This window comes from Caretta caretta, chromosome 1 (assembly GCF_965140235.1).
Source record: "Caretta caretta isolate rCarCar2 chromosome 1, rCarCar1.hap1, whole genome shotgun sequence".
NCBI lineage: Eukaryota > Metazoa > Chordata > Testudines > Cheloniidae > Caretta > Caretta caretta.
In genome coordinates this window covers 96,826,735-96,846,001 of record NC_134206.1, presented here as the reverse complement: position 1 = coordinate 96,846,001, position 19,267 = coordinate 96,826,735, and the positions used below count along the sequence as shown (strand labels likewise).

General features: G+C 41.5%; 2 protein-coding genes across 3 annotated transcripts in view; one reads left to right on the top strand and one right to left on the bottom strand.

Moving 5' to 3' along the window:
- TGDS (TDP-glucose 4,6-dehydratase) overlaps positions 1-19,267 on the top strand; it is a 1,159,807-nt gene that overhangs the window by 114,952 nt on the left and 1,025,588 nt on the right. The gene's annotated exons all lie outside the window — the stretch shown is intronic.
- GPR180 (G protein-coupled receptor 180) overlaps positions 1-19,267 on the bottom strand; it is a 34,045-nt gene that overhangs the window by 8,258 nt on the left and 6,520 nt on the right. For both annotated transcript variants that reach the window (XM_048853291.2, XM_048853302.2), the window contains 4 exons: positions 15,955-16,155; positions 8,814-8,994; positions 7,209-7,258; positions 1,610-1,767 (listed from right to left, as the gene is read on the bottom strand). In XM_048853291.2, the coding sequence (XP_048709248.1) occupies positions 1,610-1,767; positions 7,209-7,258; positions 8,814-8,994; positions 15,955-16,155 (590 nt within the window). The remainder of the gene's footprint in view (positions 1-1,609; positions 1,768-7,208; positions 7,259-8,813; positions 8,995-15,954; positions 16,156-19,267) is intronic.

Sequence of the window (19,267 nt, the reverse complement as noted above, 5' to 3'; positions counted from 1 at the left end):
CATCCACAGTCCATTGAAACCAATGGGAAGACTCCCAATTGATTTCTGTGGACTTTGGTTCAGGCTCGTACTTAGCAGGGAACACCACCAACTACTATTAAGAGAGTTCCAAGTCTCCATTTAATTTCTGTTTGGGATCAGTACTGGTCACAAAGATGACCAAAAATCTTGTGCCAGTCCACTTCTGGCTCCTTTCTAATACCAGCAGCCATACGCTGGCAACATTACTTTCCTTCACTACTATCTCTAGTTTCTCTCTGCTCCTCCACTTCTCCGTGCTTCTCAGATTCTCTCTTCTCTATTTTTAATCACTTTTTTAGGCACTCCAATAAGGTAAGATTTATTATAATGTTAATGATTTATTTGCTACTCTAAATTGACTTTATTTAATTACATTAATTCAACTCATTTCTGTGTATGTCCTAGACCATTTTTATATTTGCAGGACCAATTCTGCATCCAAACAGCTCAACAATTCTCCTAGGTGGATCTGAAAGACCACTAGATACCCTAATCTCAGGATCCTGAATTGAGAATGCTAAGCAGCAAACCAGGGATCGGCAACCTTTGGCACACGACCTGTCAGGGAAATCCGCTGGCAGGCCAGGACGGTTTGGTTACCTGCAGCGTCCGCAGGTTTGGTCGATCGCAGCTCCCACTGGCCGCGGTTCGCCGTTCCAGGCCAATGAGGGCTGCGGGAAGAGGCGGCCAGCACATCCCTTGGCCCACGCTGCTTCCTGCAGCCCCCATTGGCCTGGAACGGTCAGAGCCGGTGTAAGGAGGTTTCACGCCCTAGGCAAAACTTCCACCTTGCACCGCACCCCCCACCCCTGCCCTGCGGCAGCTCCCCGCCGCCCCCTCTCTCCCCTCGGCCCGGGGAGCCGCGTACAGCAGCTCCCTGCCCCAGCTCACCTCTGCTCTGTCTCCTCCCTGAGCACGCCACCGCTTCTCCAGCCTCCCAGGCTTGTGGCACCAATCAGCTGTTTGGTGCACAAGCCTGGGAGGGAGAGAAGCAGAGCGGGGCGGTGCTCAGGGCAGGAGGCGGAGCAGAGGTGAGCTGGGGCGGGGAGCGGTTCTCCTGTGTGCCGCCCCCCCCCCCCTTACTTGCTGCAGGCGGCCCTCCCCGCGCCCCCCTACCTGAGCTTACCTCCGCTCCACCGCCGCCCCCAACCACTTGGCGCCCTAGGCGACCGCCTAGTTCGCCTAGTGGTTGCACCGGCCCTGGGAACGGTGATCCGCAGCCAGTGGGAGCTGTGATCAGCCGAACCGGCAGATGCTGCAAGTAAACAAACCGTCCCGGCCTGTCAGTGGATTTCCCTGACAGGCCACATGCCAAAGGTTGCCGATCCCTGCAGTAAACGATAGCGGATGTGTTATCGCCGGTTACATACTCTCTTGCTTTTTTGTTATTTTAATCTGCTCAAGCGTTTAAAAAAGATTGAAGGTCCTGATGTTCGTTCACCAAAGTCATAAAATATTGAAATGGGATGTTCCCAGTTCTGTCATACTTATCAATACACTTCTGCCAAAGTTATTAGGAGCAGCTGCTCAGGTAACAGTACTACAGTTTGCGTACAGTACAGCAAGAAAAGTCAGCACAAATACAAACCTGGGTTACAACAACTACTACAGCAATGCCAGTGGACGCTGGAGTGGAATCCCACTGAAGGGGTCTGCTTTGAGATTTCTTCATTCTGCCAATCATCCAACCCATACACAAACTCAGCAACAGGTACAGCATTTGTATCTGACAGACTATGTCACACACTAGCGGGAATGAAAGAAAGTTAAATGTAGTCACAACAACATAATGGCAATTCCTTTCTCTAGCAGAAAAAACAGAGTAATGTGGCAACTGTATGGTAAACCAGTTACTGTAAAATTTATTACTTCTCAATATAATTTTCACTCTTCATTAAACGCTATAGACTTTGAGACTGTGACTATATGGATTTTCATGCTGTGGATAATTCTCTATGTGAAATTTTATTTAATCAATTGTGAATTACATCATTATCAACATTCCCTTACTAAGGTCCCAATCCTGCAAGTAGCTCCATACAGGCAGATGATTATATCATGCAGAATCTCACTGAAGACAAGAGACTAAGCACGGGCTCAAGCATCCACCTTCATTAATCTGTTTGTAAGGTCAGGAAACTAAAACTGAAGTTTATATATCAATTACTAAATATGTCTTTACCCTGCAAATACAAAATATATTAGAATGGGTTCCCTTATTTACCCAGCAGGACTTTTGTTTCCAAGATCAGATTCCCGCAGTAATTTCTTTAAGTTAAGCTGTATCTTTCTTAAGGAACAATACATCAATCTGAACAGAAACACACATTTAGGACAAATTCTACTCTCTGAACACTGATTCACAGGTGGAAGTGAGGACAAACTCTGACCATTCATATTTAAAATGCAGGCATGATTGGAAAAATTACTATGTCCCATGGCACTGTGATGAAGTTTACAAACCCCATATTGGGCCATGGCAGAAACGGGTGAGTGATTGGCCCTGGAGACAGCAAATGAAAAGAACCCTATCCTGTGGCACCTACTACCATAGCCAAACCCCGGGGAGGGGCTCCACCTATAGTACATAATCAAGAAGATTACAAAAGCAGAGCAGTCACGTTTTCACAAGGGGCGTCTCTACGAAACAGAAGACACTCTTTCTAGAATCAGAGGAAACTGGATTTGAAAGGTCTGAGGTCTTCTACTGGCTGGTGAAATGGCTCATTTTATAAGTGGCTTGACCAGCTGGTGAGTGGGAAAGGATGCGTCCAGGCCTCAGTGAGGTAAGAGAAAACCTGAGGAAAAACTTGAGGGGGTTTTTGTTTCTGAGTTGTCTACAGAATAACCAAAGACTGACTGGGGTTTCCTAACTTAGCTTGTGACTAACCCTGACCAACACTTCATTTGGGGTGTTAGTCCTTGCTTAACTGGTTTAACTTTGGAATTTAAATAAACTTTCTTTTTCCTAATTTCACTGTGGGAGCTTCTCCATTTTTTTGCCACTGCTTGGCCCCACCTGACAGCTATGTGTACAAGCACCTTCTTAATCAGCAACTCTGATCCCTGTGTGCGTTTGTGTGCTGTCATATCTGCTCACTCCAGCAAAGGGAATTTTTTAAAAAAACTTTTATTACAACCTTTAACTCCTATTAGCCTTCCAATGGTGCTACTGCTAGGGGAGAGGAAAATGGATTACTAACTATACTCCAGTCACACATTTATTACCACCAGCACCAAATGAACCATTCAGAAAGAACATTGCTTGACTTTTAGTTCTTGGATTGAGTTTCTGACAGTGTTGGTGTAGCTTTGCTAGATCAATCAGCTCTCTAGTTTTAATAAACTGAGTAAACTTGTTATGGAAGACTCCGAGACAAACAAACTTTGAACAGAAATATTAACATAGAAATAATGGCATTATTTCTGTATCACAGACAAATTTAAGTATTTTTCACACACAAAAAATGTCTTCAAAATGTTATGGGCTATATGCCCACTCAAGGGATTATATTTATGGTAAATGGTGGTCAGTGAGAGTACTTCCTTCATGTTTGGTAATAATAGCAAAACATGGATGTTAAATAATTAAGACCCAAGATACTGCCCCTGAGATTTATATAGTATTAAAGGTAGTTTATTGACCCTTAACGATTCCAGTATTTGGAGTCCTCATTTTGCTTATTTAAAAATTATTTTCAGGCCATTTTAATAAAGATGTACTAAGTTCTATCTTTAAAATCATAAAACCACATTTATCTGAGCAAAATAATATTGGGTTCCCAGGCTTATAGGTGAGGAGGCAGCATGAATTATTTTGGTTATTTGAAATCAGGTCTACAGTACTGGATCAACTGCTTCAGGAACAAGCTCTGACCGCTATTCTGTAGAGTGGCATTATCAACTTTATTATGCCATCAGTATTTGGCTGTAGATATGGCATTCATCTGCCATGGCAGAGAAAAATCAAAAACAGGGAGATGACTGAAAACAAAACAGCTTGAAAATCTAGATGAATAAGAAAAGTGACTACTCTACCGTTCTTAAAGATAACCTCTTCCCTACTAACAAACTATGGACAAACAGAATCTCTTTTAATCACAGCTCAGAGTTAGAGATTGTAAAATGTTCTGTGGCATTTGTGTGTGTGGAATACCAGATTGAGAGCTGAATAAACTCTACTGGTAGCTCAATGTGTCTTAATGTTTCCTTTTTTCCATAATGCAGTACGTGGATTCTTGGATAAAATCATATTATTTTTGTCCCCTTTGATAACTTTTGTAATTTGGTTGAGACCAATAAGGTTATCTTACTGTTTGATGAGATTTTCAAAACGCCTCTCCCACCAGTACCACAGCTCAGTGTAGAGCCATGCACAGACTCAGCTGGTATGAAATTTACCTGCTTTCTTCATCATTCATTTCTCTCATCAGGCTTTCCAATATCCAGAAAAATCACTGTTTGAGTCTCACATTCAGAAGCTGCCTAAACTTAAAAGGATCTACTGACTTCTCACAGTGCTTGAAGTCAATGGAACTATTCATGTGAGTGAAGGTACATGCTTAAACTGTTGTAGAAGCAGGCCCTTAGGTTATAAGAGAAGTTGTAGAAAGATATTGGGATAGTGCCAGAACCAGATATCTGGAGTGAAATCCTGGCCTCACTGAAGTCAATGTGAGTTTTGCCACTGATTTCAATATAATCAGGATTTCACTCTTTACATAAAAAAAAAAAAAAACTGCATTGAGAGCAGTAGCAGCTAGAAGAGATTGTTGCACTTCTGCAACCTACACTTGGTATTATCCATCCCTCAGAGCTGTGGTTGTGGCAGTAAGAAATCTTCCATATTTCTATCCTTTCATTCTGCCCTCCTGCTTCCTTTGGAAACTATTATCACAAAAAGAAAGGAGTAGGGAGGAAAACTCTCAGAGCCAAAACACCTTTTAAATTAAACTATTCTTAAAGCAAAGATAATGAGACAAAGAGAAGAAACTACCCTCTTGAATTAAGAGGATATGAAGATCTGGTGGGGGCTGCAATGTGAATACTACCCCAAGAAAAGAATGTAAACCCACAGTACGCAGCAACCCAACATATACAAGGAAGTGCACAGCCGTGGCCTCAGCAAAGAAGATCTGAGTAGGTTCATATATTCCATCTAACCTCACCTCTGGAGGCCAAAGAAAGGGTTTAATCACATGGCTAATGCACAGTCAGTTTGGATTCACTAGTTCAACTGTCCAAAACAAAGAATTAATGTAAGTTACTGTGGGGCCAGCTGCCACCAAGAGGCTGTTAATTCCAACTGCAAGTATTTGGACTCTGGATATTGTTTCTGTTGGCTAATGAGAGACAGTGTACAAAATTATATGCCATGTCATAGTGGTAGAGAAGAAAATATGTCATCCTTAAAGCTAAAAACAAACACTTTCATACACATTGATTTGTAAAACAATCACACTTACCAAAGTAGTGCAATAATCAAAGACTCCTTTATTTTGCATAGAAATTGAATCCCTGCTGTCTAACGAAATGGAACTTTATCTACGGGAATTTCCATAACTTAATGACAACCTGATTAACAGCTGTCAGATTTCTGCTCACTGAAGGGGTCAGAAAGTGGAATCCACTATAAAACCTGTACAAATTCTAAACCTTCAGCTTGAACACATTTATAGCCAGATAAAATAATCTGATTACAGACCCCTGGCAACAAAACTATGGGATCTACTTTATCAGGTGTGTACTAGTAAGTGTTAATATTCTATAAAGGTGACATGAGCCTAAAATTATATTTGCATCATTTCATCACACAACTTCAAATCTTTTATTCAGTTTTCAGCAAACATATTCACTTACTAATACAGTTTGTATGATTTCCTTCCTAAAGGCCAGATTATGATCCTTACTCCCACATGTGATCAGTCAGCAATACAAGTAGTCCCACTGGCTTAAAAATGTCTGACACTTACTAGTTGCTAAGGAGCCCCGCAGTAAGGTTCAGAGACTGCACTCTAGAAGAAGAAAGGTGCTGGGATTTATATTAAACCAACAGGTTCTAGACGGGAGGTCAGGGCTTCTCATCTAGCTTTTGCTACTGAGCCTCACTGGTGGAGTTCCTCTCTTGTCTGTTGTATCTACCTGTGGTTAGGTAGGTTTATTCCTCCAGCCAGTAGGAGTCTGACAAATTTTGTCAAGCCCTCTATTTTAAGATATAAGATCATGCAAACAAGTGACTTAATAATCATTGAGTAAAGTGAACGCTGGACCATGGGCTGCACTAGAGCTCCCAAAAAGATTCCAAAGGACATCCAATTCGGCTGCCAGAGGTCTGTGGAAGTCCAGAACAGCAGGCCAGGATTTGTGATAACTTGTGAGGAGATACTTTGCTATTTAGGTTCTTACACTGCATGTTACACCTGAGTGCCAGTTTCTTGGAAAGTTTCAGTCAAGTAGAAAGGCAAATGTATTATCTTGGAAAGAACCCCTCTGTATTTCTAACCAGAACTTCAGAACAACCAAAGCAGCGGCAGCCTGTGAAGAAGCCAACCAAGATTATACATAACTAGTGCATGATGGGACAGGATGCTCTAGGGTGTTTTGGTTCCAGTTAGACATTCAACAAAGCTGGATGAAATCAAGAAAGCTGCTTTGTGCTAATACTGAGTCTTAGGGTAATTTTTTGGCACAGCTCTAATCTTAAAATGCTTGTGCCATAAAATACAGCATTTTCCATTAAAAACAATTCTATATACAGAAGTGGAGCGTCCATAAATTATAAAATGGATATAAATTTTTAAAACGCATAAGTACTCAAGAAAACACACACTAACAATTTAATCCAGCAAAATGCTGCAGCGTGTGGATAACCTTACTCATATGATAGTCCCCTAGACTTAAATGAGAATATTTGCTGAGTAAAAGGTATATGCTTAAATGTCTGCAAGGTTAGGTTTTAGGGCATTCTTAAATCACACCTTAATTACATAACTCTTAAAAATACCCAGAAAAAAGCCACTATTTAAAGAAATAGCTGCGTTTCATATATTTAAAATAAAGTAGTGATATATACCTGAGATCAGAATCTGACTCTAAATGTTAGCATTGGTTAATATGCTTTTACCGATTTCTCTACATTACTCTGCATAAACATGTTGAAAAAAGTACGTTTTCTTAAGCATACTCACGTTCTGCCAGACTTCCCATAAAAGGTGCCCCTATTCCATCTTTAGCGTAACTAATAAAAAACAGGAGATAATAAATGGTCTAAGTTAGTCAGTATTAAATTTCTCTTCCTTCTTAGAGATACAGCTAAGTAACTACACCTCTACCCCAATATAACGTGGTCTTCGGGAGCCAAAATTTCTTACCACATTATATTGAACTTGCTTTGGCCTCGGGCGTTTCCGTTATTAATAGTCACTTCCTGCCCCCGACCGACCTCTCAGAACCCCTGACCCATCCAAACCCTCCCGCTCCTTGTCCCGACTAGCCCCTCCAGAGACCCGCTGCCCCTAACCACCCCTTCCAAGACCTCACCCTCTATCCAAGCTCTCCTGCTCCTTGTCCCCTGACTGCCCCAACCCCTATCCACACCCCCGCCCCCTGACAGGCCCCCCCGGGACCCCTATCTAACGCCCCTGTTCCCCGTCCCCTGACCGCCCCGCCCTCAGAACCTCCAACCATCCAACCCCCCCTGCTCCCTGACCGCCCCCCCAAGACCCTCTGCCCCTTATCTAACCCCTCAGCCCCGGCCCGGCACCCTTAACACGCCGCTCAGAGCTGATCCACCGGAGCGCATGCGCTTATCCACCGGAGCGCGCAGCCCTGCCCCCCAGAAAGCTGCTTTACTGCATTATATCCGAATTTTTGTTATATTGGGTCGCGTTATATTGGAGTAGAGGTGTACATAGTTGTAACAAGTCAACCCTACAAGTTTTGTCATGACCAATGTTCCCTCTAATTTTTTCCATCCATATGCAGAATAAATTTTACTATGTGCACCGAGATATACGCAGATGTGCACCACCAGTATAAATGAAAAACTTATATATATATATATTTTTAAAAGTTACCATAGGGATAATTACTCCAGCCAGGACAGGTTAGGCATTTTAGAACTCGCTACTCAAAGAATTAAATTTAAGTGTAGGAGAAATAAAAATTACAAAATGCATAGACCAGTCAAAAAACTAAAACAACACACTTTGAAAGAATAAAATTACAGAGAATATATGTGCAATGCAGAAAGTACCAAGAAGTAACAACAACAAAAATACAAGTATGTGTTGGGAGGCGAGCGTGAAAGAGACAGTGTGTGCTGGCTGCTGGGGAAGTTTCTTGAGAGATGCCATGCACTGTCTCTTTAAGGCGCTCATTCACTGGGAAGGGAAGGCTCGTTCAGACCTCAGACAGCAGCAGCTCTCTCCTGCTCCGAGTCCTGAGCCAGGCTGTCCCCTCTCCCCTGTTCTGCGGAGATGGGGTACACCCTGACATCAACAGTCCCCCACCCCCTCTGCATAGCCAGCAGGAGGATCCTGGGAGCAGCTGCAGGAGCAATGTGGTTGCAAAGCAGTGGGGGGAGGGGCACCTGAACACATGCTGCCGGATGTGCGCAGCTCTGCTAATCAAGTGCGCAGCACTTGAATCACTCCTGGGCGACCAGCCAACTGCGCAGTTTAGAGGGAACACAGGTCATGACCATCATTACCTCTAGCCTTACTGATCTCTACAGCTGCCTCCTTCCCCATTTAAGGGAATTTGAAAATGGAAAGACAACTAATTAAAGTTACCTTGAGAAATGCAGGTAGTTGGCAAATGCTGAGCCAGCCTGAAACACTAATACTGTTGACAGAACCTTTAAGACAGTATGCATAGGTCCACCTTTCTTCAGAGTTTGCCATAGTGATTGAGCATAGATGCAAGCAGCTACAAAGTATGCTAGGATGAGTAGGAAAAAGAATTCATGTAATCCTGGGAAGAGAAGAAATGCAGTTTAATATAATAAAGTGAATTATGGCACATAACAAGTACTACCTAAGATGCTCTTACTACAGGACAAGCAATATTAAGTTATGTAGTTGTTACTACATAGCAACATAAAAGTGATAGTAAAGATGGATTAGCATTCAACTACTTTCTCTTATCCTTCCCACACAGTAATAGAAGAAAAAAATCTTCATGTGTCAGTTTAATTCTTTAAGGTGGCTGGTCATTATTTGACCTGTAAAGTCTTTGTCCACCAAAAATACCTATCTTGAATATAAAGAGGCATTCTGTAAACAATTTATCTTTTAAAAAAACCCACAAACATATGTAAGAATTATTGGAAAATCGTAAATAGTAAATAGTTTCCTATAACTAGGCTTGGCAGAATTTGATTTTTTTAAATAACTTTGACAGATAACATTGATGTTAAACATAAAAAAGGCTTAAAAGTTATCAATTTAAATTTTCACAGTTGCACAAAATTATTGGGGGGAGGGGTCAGACAATTATTAATGACCGTTGAGATTCAAGAAGTTAAAGCTTTACAACCATTCGAACACAAACTGTCAGCAGCACATGTCAAAACATACAAAGTAAATATCCTTAAATCAAATGCTAATAAATTCTCAGCCAATTTTTTCATACTTTGACTATCTGTAAATTTCTATCATCATCACTGGAATTTTTTTTTGTCATATGTGTCTATAGTGAAGTCGAGGTTTACCAGTATTTACCAATAAAAATCTAATCCTACCTATAAAGTAAACCATAGCCTAGCTCAATGCGTAGTCAGGAACATCTACAATAAATAGGTGAAAGTTTAAACTGTATTTATCTTCAAAGACAGGATCTGAGATGAGGAGAGACAGCAGATACACATTTGAGGTAAGCCTGTCTAACCACTGGGTGTCACTCTTACACCACATAAAATGAAGTATGTTTAGCCCAGATAGCACCTGTGTCCAAAGGAGAAGTTAAAGGCAGAGCTGTGTGAAGAAAGGTAATTCCATTTTGGGGAAGATTTTGATATTTTGAAATTTGGTTTTGTTCCAATTTGGAATGAAAACCAAATGTTTCAAAATTCTCTCTGAAAGGGAAAGACTTGGGGTCCCTGGCTCAGGGGCAGTTTGCCTGGCTGACTGTCCTGGAACCACAGACCCTGGGAGCCCAAGCTGCTAAGGAGCCTCAAACTTGGGAGCCAGTGTGGGGGAAATCAGGCTCTTCGCAAGCCGGGCAGGCTGCCAATGAGCTTGATGGGTGAGCTGTCAGGAAACCAACATGTTTCCAGTGAAAACCTACCTGGTTTCTAACAGACTTTTGTTGAAACTGGACCATCTCCATAGAACATTTTGATTTCAACAATCTGCATTCTCGGATAGAAAACAGTTATGTCACAGAATTTCCAACAGCTAGTTAAATGGGATAGGAAATCTAGAACAAGCATACGTGGTTCCATGTCTATTAACCAAAGAAGGGGATCTGTGTGGATGAAGTATGAACATTTGCCAGTGCAGCTAGAGATTAAGATTGAAGGTGGTCAATGATGGATACACACATGGTGGATGGAATTATAGTCTCCTTACACCTCAACTGTTAAGAAGCTAATAAGGAGATATTCATTACAAGCCTTTTCTAAACAGACCCTTCTGTTTCTCCCATCTAGATTATCAATTTCTCTTCTTTCTTCATAGTTCTTTATTTTATAGGGAAAATATGTATATTGTACCAGATTCCACCACTTTTACTTGCACTGGGCTGTTCCTTACTGCATAAATAGCTCTACTGAAATTGAAAATGTCACGCAAACTGATTTACAGTTGGATTAATGCAATCTGGAACCCTAGAAACACCATGACATAGGGGTTCCCCTCCTTTCAGAGGCAGGAGCACAGAGCCCCTTTCCCCCACCTCCACTCACTCTCCCCCCTCTGGGAGTAGCAAGAGGACAACCAGTACTTAGCTCACCTGCTGAGCTAAATCTATTTGCGTGGGAAGGCATGCCAGGCTCACTGCACTCTTTTTCTGTAACATAGTCTCCTGTTAGGGTTGTGTTGGTGGGGCCTCCCAAGGCAGTGGGCCCTGGAGTTAACTCTTAATTGAGATATGTAAAGCAGTTCATATCAGCCTTCATCTGTTATGCTTGGGTCACTTTTTCAAGCTTTTCTTTGTAACCTTGAAGGCTGGAAATTTGTACTTTTTCAATAAAAGATGGGACTACCATAATTGTACGGCTTTAGAAGCTGGGACCCTAGCTATAGGGGGAATCTTTGCTTTATTCTGTCCTTGATGATTTAGACATACTTAACTGAAATTTCATTGGCAGAAAGTTCACACAGTGTATTCTGGATTTGTACCATAAATCTTATATATTTCTTAAAGAATTACTAGGACTATCACTTGCTCAAAGCCGAAGTCCAAAGGAGGCTACATGACGTCAAAAACAAAACCTCTGAGATCAAGGGTTTCGTAGATCAGGATGACAAGAGAAGCTTTCTTTCAAAGCAACAAAAGCTATATGCAGGCCAAGCTCCAAAGGCCAACCCCCTTACGTTCCCAGGATGGCTCCACCCTCTTCAAGGACAATGCAGCCATTAAACAATGCTGGAAGGAGCACTTTGAGAGCCGACTAAACTGTGAATTCACGGTCTCTGAAGACACCATCGAGTTTATTCCACAATGCTCAGCAATGCAACACCGTGCTGATCCTCCATCTTCTGAGGGGAAGTCCAGGAGCATGCCATCACCCAGACAAAAAAAAAAAAAAAAAAAAATCACAAGGCACCAGGCCCAAACGGCATCCCAGCTGAGGTTTTTAAAGCTGGTGGAACAATGCTTCAGCACAAACTTTGCCAAATCCTCGACAAAACCTGGACTTGCAAAGAAATTCCACATGATTTTAAGAACGCCAAGATTGTTACAATATTCAAGAAATGGAACAAATCTTTGTGCAAGAATTACAGGAGGTACTGCCATCATCTGCATTGCAGGGAAGATCCTTGCCCAGATCCTACTAAACTGCCTCCTCCCCCTTGCCAAGGAATTCCTCCCCAAATCACAGTGTGGCTTCAGGCCATCCCAAGGCACAACTGACATGATCTTTGTGGCATGACTGATTCAGGAGAAGTGCAAAGAGCAACACCAGGAATGTTCATAGCATTCATCCACCTAACCAAGGCTTTTGACTCTATCAATCGTGATGCCTATGGAAGGTACTGTGTAGGTTTGGCTGTCCACAGAAATTCATTTCCATCATCACACTACTCCATGATGGGATGACTGCCACCATTCTGTGCAACGGCTCAGAGACCAAACCATTAATCGTTCGCAATGGTGTCAAGTAGGGCTTCATTGCTCCAACAATCTTCTCCATTTACCTTGCCATGATCCTGATTTTCATCTGCGACCACCTTCCTGATGGAATTGGGATTGAGTATTGTATGGATGGCCAACTCCTCTATCTCCAGCGTCTCCAAACAAAATCTAAGATCACAAGAACTGGCATCGCTGATCTTCAGTATGCGGATGACTGTGTCATTCTCGCACACACAGAGGCAAAGCACCCTAAATCTTTTTGCAGATGCCTATCACGGCCTGGGTGTCTGTCTCAACATTGGGAAAACCAAGGTACTCTACCAGCCCTCAACTGCACAAACTACTCTTCGTACTCCACAAATAGACAGCACGTTTAAAACAAACAAAAGGAAGTATTTTTTCACACAACGCAGTCAACCTGTGGAACTCCTTGCCAGAGAATGTTGTGAAGGCCAAGCCTGCAACAGGGTTAAAAAAAGAACTAGATAAGTTCATGGAGGATAGGTCCATTAAAGGCTATTAGTCAGGATGGGGTCCCTAGCCTCTCTTTGCCAGAAGCTGGGAATGAGCGACAGGGGATGGATCACTTGATGATTACCTGTTCTGTTCATTCTCTCTGGGGCACCTGGGATTGGTCAGTGTCAGAAGACAGGATACTGGGCTTGATGGACCTTTGGTTTGACCCAGTATGGCCGTTCTTATGTTCACCATCGGAGGAGAACCTCTGGAAAACGTGGACCATTTCCCATACCTTGGCAGCCACCTCTCCCAAACAGCCAGCATTGACACACAAATCAAATACAGGATCTGCTGTGCCAGCATATCCTTTGGAAGACTACTCATATGAGTCTTCAATGATAGGCATCTGCAAATAGGCACCAAGATCTTGGTTTACCAGGCAGTTGTCATCGCCACCATTTTCTATGGGTGTGAGGCCTGGGTAACCTACAGACGACATCTCAAATGGCTGGAGTGGTTCCAGCAGCGCTGCATCAGATGTATTCTCAGGATCAGTTGGGAAGACCCAAAGCACTAACATCAGCGTTCTCTCTGCAGCCAACATCAGCAGTGTAGAAGTGAAGGTCATGAAACACCAACTCCGTACGTATGCTTGATACTCGCCTCCCAAAGCAAGTACTGTTCTCTCAGTTAAGTCAGGGAAGAAAGGCTTGCGGAGGGCAGCGAAAGCGCTCCAAAGACATATTGAAAGAACACTTTAAAAAGGGACACGTCAACCCAACAAACTGGGAGGATTTGGCATGGAACAGAACACAGTGGTGCCACACCATACACCGACCCACAGCTTGCTTTGAGGAGAACAGATGTGCTCATGGAGGAAAGAAAGGACACAACAGTCCAGCCAACAACCGTCTCCTCCAACATCAGACCTGTCACTGCTGTGGGAAAATCTGCAGGGCACGAATTGGGCTCCTCGGCCACCTAAAAAATCCACCAATGAACCCCTTTGGCAGACATCAACCTTGCATCGAGGGACAGCCGAAGAAGAGAAGGCGAAGACTAGGACTAAATAAATGACTAAGGGAATTAGTCTACGCCTAGGGTACTTCATTGGCAAAGGTGTCAGATTTGATCAAACAGTTTTCCTAGGGCTGATTTCTTACTGGGTAGCAACAGCAAGTTGACTGCTGTACAAACAGATGAAGACACTGTTCCTGCTCCAGTGAGTTACAGCCTAAATTACTCAGACAATCCAATTCAAACATACACAATGAAGGCTGAAGTTTCAGCCTGTAGTGCAGGTATTTTGCATGTGTATAGTTTCTATACACACTCATGTCTAATTCTTGGAAGCAGTCACAGTGTTTCTAAGGAGCGATTTAGTGCGGATAGCATGGGCTTGTCTAAATATAAATTGCACTGCTGTAACTATATTGGTCTAGTTCAGTGGTACAACCCGCACAGTGTGGACACTTAAGACGCTAATGGTGCCTTAACAAATATAGCTTCTTTGTACCAATATAACTGCATCCACTCGGGGGAGGGTTGTATTGATATGACTCTTTTGATTAAGGGTGTGATTTTTTATACCCAAATGTTATATCAATACAAAAACTGCATGTAGACGAGGTGTACGATGCACAAGGAGGGAGCAAATTCCAAGCATAAAAGATGGAAGGCATGGAATAAGGCATGAAGACAAAGTGGATGAAGGATACAAAAACAGGAGGCAGGAATAAGGCTTTAACAAGCACACAAAGAGTGAGAATGGTAATGGGAACGTGTTTAGGGATATAACTGTGCAGATGCAAAAGCATTCCATGCTAAAATCCCACTCAGGCTCCTTCAACAATACAAGCCTTGCCTTGTGAAAGGCAAGAATAAGCCTATAAATGGATATGAAGAGGGGAGTGCCACAGAGAGATCTGTGAAGTACAGATTTTAGCAGCAGTGCTTTGGACAGATTGAAGATGACTAAAACAAGAAGCAGGGAGGAGAAGAGGACTAAGGTTTGGACAAGTGCATTCTAGAGGTAGAGAGAGATAGCATAGATTTTTGAAGCGATGTACAGGAAGAACTGACATGATTTGGTGACAGCCTGGATATGAGGAAGAAGTATTAGGGGGAAAAGAGGAGTCAAAGATGACAATGAGGTTTTGAACTACGTGATGGGTGTGTGTAAGGGGAGAAATGAGATCAAGTTTAAGTTGACAGTAGATCAACCACGATGATTTGTCACAAGATAGCCAATCAATCAACTGAAACAATACAACAAATTTAATACACTAAATTCCATACCATATTAGTATTATGAAAATATTAATAGGGTACAATGAAACAAATCTATATAGAATGATTTTAAGTCCAAGCCTAAAGGTACCCATTATAGAAGGTAATGCAACATATTACTGATTTTAGTGCTAGCTTGAGGTTTCACTTGTTCCTGCAGTCTACATTCTTGGTGAAAAGTTCAAAACTAAACAAGCAATAAAGCTCCCCAAAATTTTCAATAAACTTCAATCTTTATCGTGAACATCTTAATTCTAGGACAGTTCTATCCTCGACACTAAGAGATAAAACCCATAAATGCACCTAAAGAACTAACCATGTCAAATGAATAAAGTATATGGTGAATTAGATTATCAGGACTGTTGAATATGCAACAAATGAGAACCTAACAAATGAAGTACTCTCTTAAAGGTATATAACTGATCAAGGCCAATCCCATTTTGGGGAGTTGAGAATTCATGCATGTAAAGCACTTTGAAGATAATCATTACATAAATCATATTTGTCTTACTATTTCTAAAAGGCCCACATTGGATTACAATACAACTACCTTGTACTGCAGCAACATAAAACTTCAATTTGCCATAGCAGATCCCAGTTATTTCAAGATAAACACTGGACAAGCTGACTGTTTGATGTTACCCTTTTAAATTCATCTATTTCTCTGATTAGACCAGAGTTGGATAATTAGGTTAAAGATCTAGAAAGGCTCATGTTAGAAAAATTCATCAGGATTGCCTACTCTCTGAGAAAGTATTGTCCTACAAGTGAAAGGCTTAGCCATCCATTTATCCAAATACACGCTTTTTTAAACACAGTGAGCACTGATTTATTTGATGATCAGATCCTTATCTTATTGATCTAATTTCAAGAAAAAAATCTTACCCGATTCCCCTGCGCTAAAGTGATCTAATGGATTCCCTTCTGCATCTGGGTTTAGTAACACCATTTCAAATTGAATATCCTCGGATTCAGAATTTTCATAATTCTCCTCGCAGGTAAACTTGTCTACATAAAACACATACCACGTTTCTGGATATGGAATCTGGGTCACTGTCAGATTTTGCTCTGTGTGGTTCATAGGCACTTTAAAAAGAAACAAAGAATGAAGTAAGCATTTAATGTACTACAAACTAACTCTTCTGAAAACTATTAAATCTTCTCAGATATAATACACTGTGATGCTTCCCAGGGGAACCCAGGTTGAGAGGTACCTTCCTACTACCTGCCCTTAGCATGAGGAAGCCTTCTCTATGTCTACCAAGGGTCAGCTCCCCAACTCCAGCGCCAGTGGGCAACATAGGCACTCCCCTCCAGGTTTTGCAGGCCCTAATGTGGTTAGCGATTTTCACATTCCAACCCTTGAACCGTCTAAGAAGCATCTCCCTGGAGTGTCCAGCATCTAGTTCACTGGACACTCGCAGTGTTCAGAGATTTACTGTTTCCAAAGAAACAATACATCCCAGATTGCCAGTTCCACATCAGATCACTGCTTTGCTTAACACACAGCGCTAAATTATGCTTTATGAAATTAAAAATAAACGTTTATTTAACAAACCCTGGAAATTCAAGTAATAGCAGTAATTATTATTGGAGACAAATGGTTATATATATAAAAAAATCATAAACCCACATTCTAGAGCCTAGATTTAATTAACAAGAAACTCTCATCTTGCATTGTATTGCTCACCAAAAAACCTTGCAGTGCTTTGCAGTCAGACAGACTGGCTGTTACCCTTATTTCATGAGATGGACACAGTCAGTTTGCCTCCTACCTGAAGGATTCAGTGTGCCTCTTTGCATTCCCAGATAGATCAGACCAATCCTTTGTCTTTACTCATGAACAGGACACTCCCCTGCTGTTTGTTTCTTCCTACATAGTTTCTTTTTAATTTCTCTCTCTCTCCCCTCACCCTCTCAGATTTCACAATCTCTTAATTTGCACCTGGCTTACTATGCAAATATACAAATGGCCAGATAGGGAGATAAGCATTTGTTATCTCTTGTCTGAAGAGAACATTTCCGAGAGATGTCATCTTCTGGTGACCTGCCTTAACTCCAGGACCTTAAGGACATAAATTTCAGTATAGATACATAGCTCTTTAAATATTATCTGTACCATTTTGCAATTACAATGACAACCAGTGGGCAACTGGCTCTCGGTATACACCTTACATGCCAACCTTCGGGGAACTATTATTCAGTGGATCCCTGTACAACCCTATGCACTTTTGTGCCCTTCGCCATTTGGCACTAAGGAGTTCCCGGGTCATGTACCTATTTAATTTTAGAGCATCAATCATATTTCTATACACTATACCTGAACTCCAAAAAGGAACAGTCTCTACTTTGAAGCATACCATAAAACTGTATGAAGAAAGACTCTGGGCTAAATCTTCATTTTTGCTGAGTTTAAACTTGATGCAATTTAGGAAGTGTTTGGAACACACACTCTCATCCATCTTTCAGCTTCTCGAATCTTGGGCTGGCTGGGGGACAGCACTCTATCCACAGCCAGTGGCTGTAAATACTGAAGATCTAGTGACGTACTGTCTAATTTGGCACCACCTTCCTTTTCTCCTATGCTAATGAAGGAGTGGGTTTCATTTAGCAGGTGGAACTGGGTCTGAGGAATGAGACCATCTTCTCTAAAAATGTAGCTGCTTTCAAATTGCACTACACTTAAAAAGTTATATATACCTGGTATTCATCTTTGTGGGTTTCCTGCAGATTCTGCTGAATGAAACTTGTAGATGGGCTGGAGTTTGGGGTGGGGAAGCAAGACTAAAAGGGAACAGAGAAAAATGGAAATAGGGGCATCTAGAGCATTACTGAGTTACCCGTGTAAGTCATGAATGAAAAATCAGGTGCCTAAACTGACTTTGTCCCCTAAAAGGGACTTTACTTTATGTAGCTAACATTTCAGTTAATAATCATAGCCACACTGAAGCAATATTTTCATTAACTGCTCCTAAACAGCCTCTCTGTGTTGTACATGTAATGGTTTTTATTCCATCTATTTCTTTTCCTTGACAAGAATAGCGTGACTGGGTACAAAGGGGGAGAAAAAAAATCACTTGTGTTGAGAGTTTTCCTGGTCCCTGACAGAATTACAGATTATTGTTGAAATACAAGGTTCTTGTTCTACACTTGCATTATTTTTGTGGGATCTCTTTTCAAGCTTTCAGTGCTACAAAGCAAATAGTATTTGTTCTCTGAAGCTATTTTGGAGACAAACTAGCAATGAAAAGATGACTAAACAACTAGCAATGTGGGGTGAAATCCCTATTATGGATTCAAAAAACAATGACTAGATGGGAAAGGAGAACTGAAAGAAGTGACAAATTTATAAACTAATTAATAGCATAGAGGACACTTGAGTACCTTGCTACCCTTTCACAAAATACAAAGAGAGCGGTCTAAGTTGGAAGACCAGCAAACTTGCGAATTAAAAAATAATAATCTTAAATTACACACAAAAAACCTTGTAGTACACACTGCCCCAGGATATTTGAGACAAACAACTTAGAGAGTCTAATTCCCTTTATGGAAACCCACTATGAATAGCTGTAATTAAATTACTGTACCTGGCATAAAGTTTAAAGGCCTATTTTCCCTTATCCTTCAAGAGAATCAACAGTCGGATTCAGGAAGAAACACATTCCGTGTTCTCGTGAAGCAACCAGCAGTGAGTACCACTGGGGGACTGTACACTGAACTACCACCACCATATGTAATAAATGCAATGTGTGTCGCGTAGCTCTTTTAAGCATGTATTATTCTAGTGTTATCCATGTCCCATCAATCATGCATAGGTATAGTAACAGCTGATACAAAGGCAACTGTTTTCAGAACATGGTAGCCTTAGAAGCAGCACCACAGTCAGATTGCGTTAAGGTTCCATTCTGACAACATGCAAAGAGGTCACTTATTTACCATACAGATGGTAGGTCTTTTGGTTGCCTGAGGGAAATATATGAAAATAGAGCTACATTCATGTAAGATACTGATGAATGAAGTCCCTAATATCTGCTTAATTTCAAAAGGAAACTTTATGCTTGCTTCAATTAGAATGTCTAATGTTATACTCAATAAATGGTACAAAATAATGCTTTTAGTATCTGTATCTTTCAATTAAATAATTAATCAGAGCTATTGAATGCTTTATTGTTTGGCTGTTCTACCATTTGCACTTTTT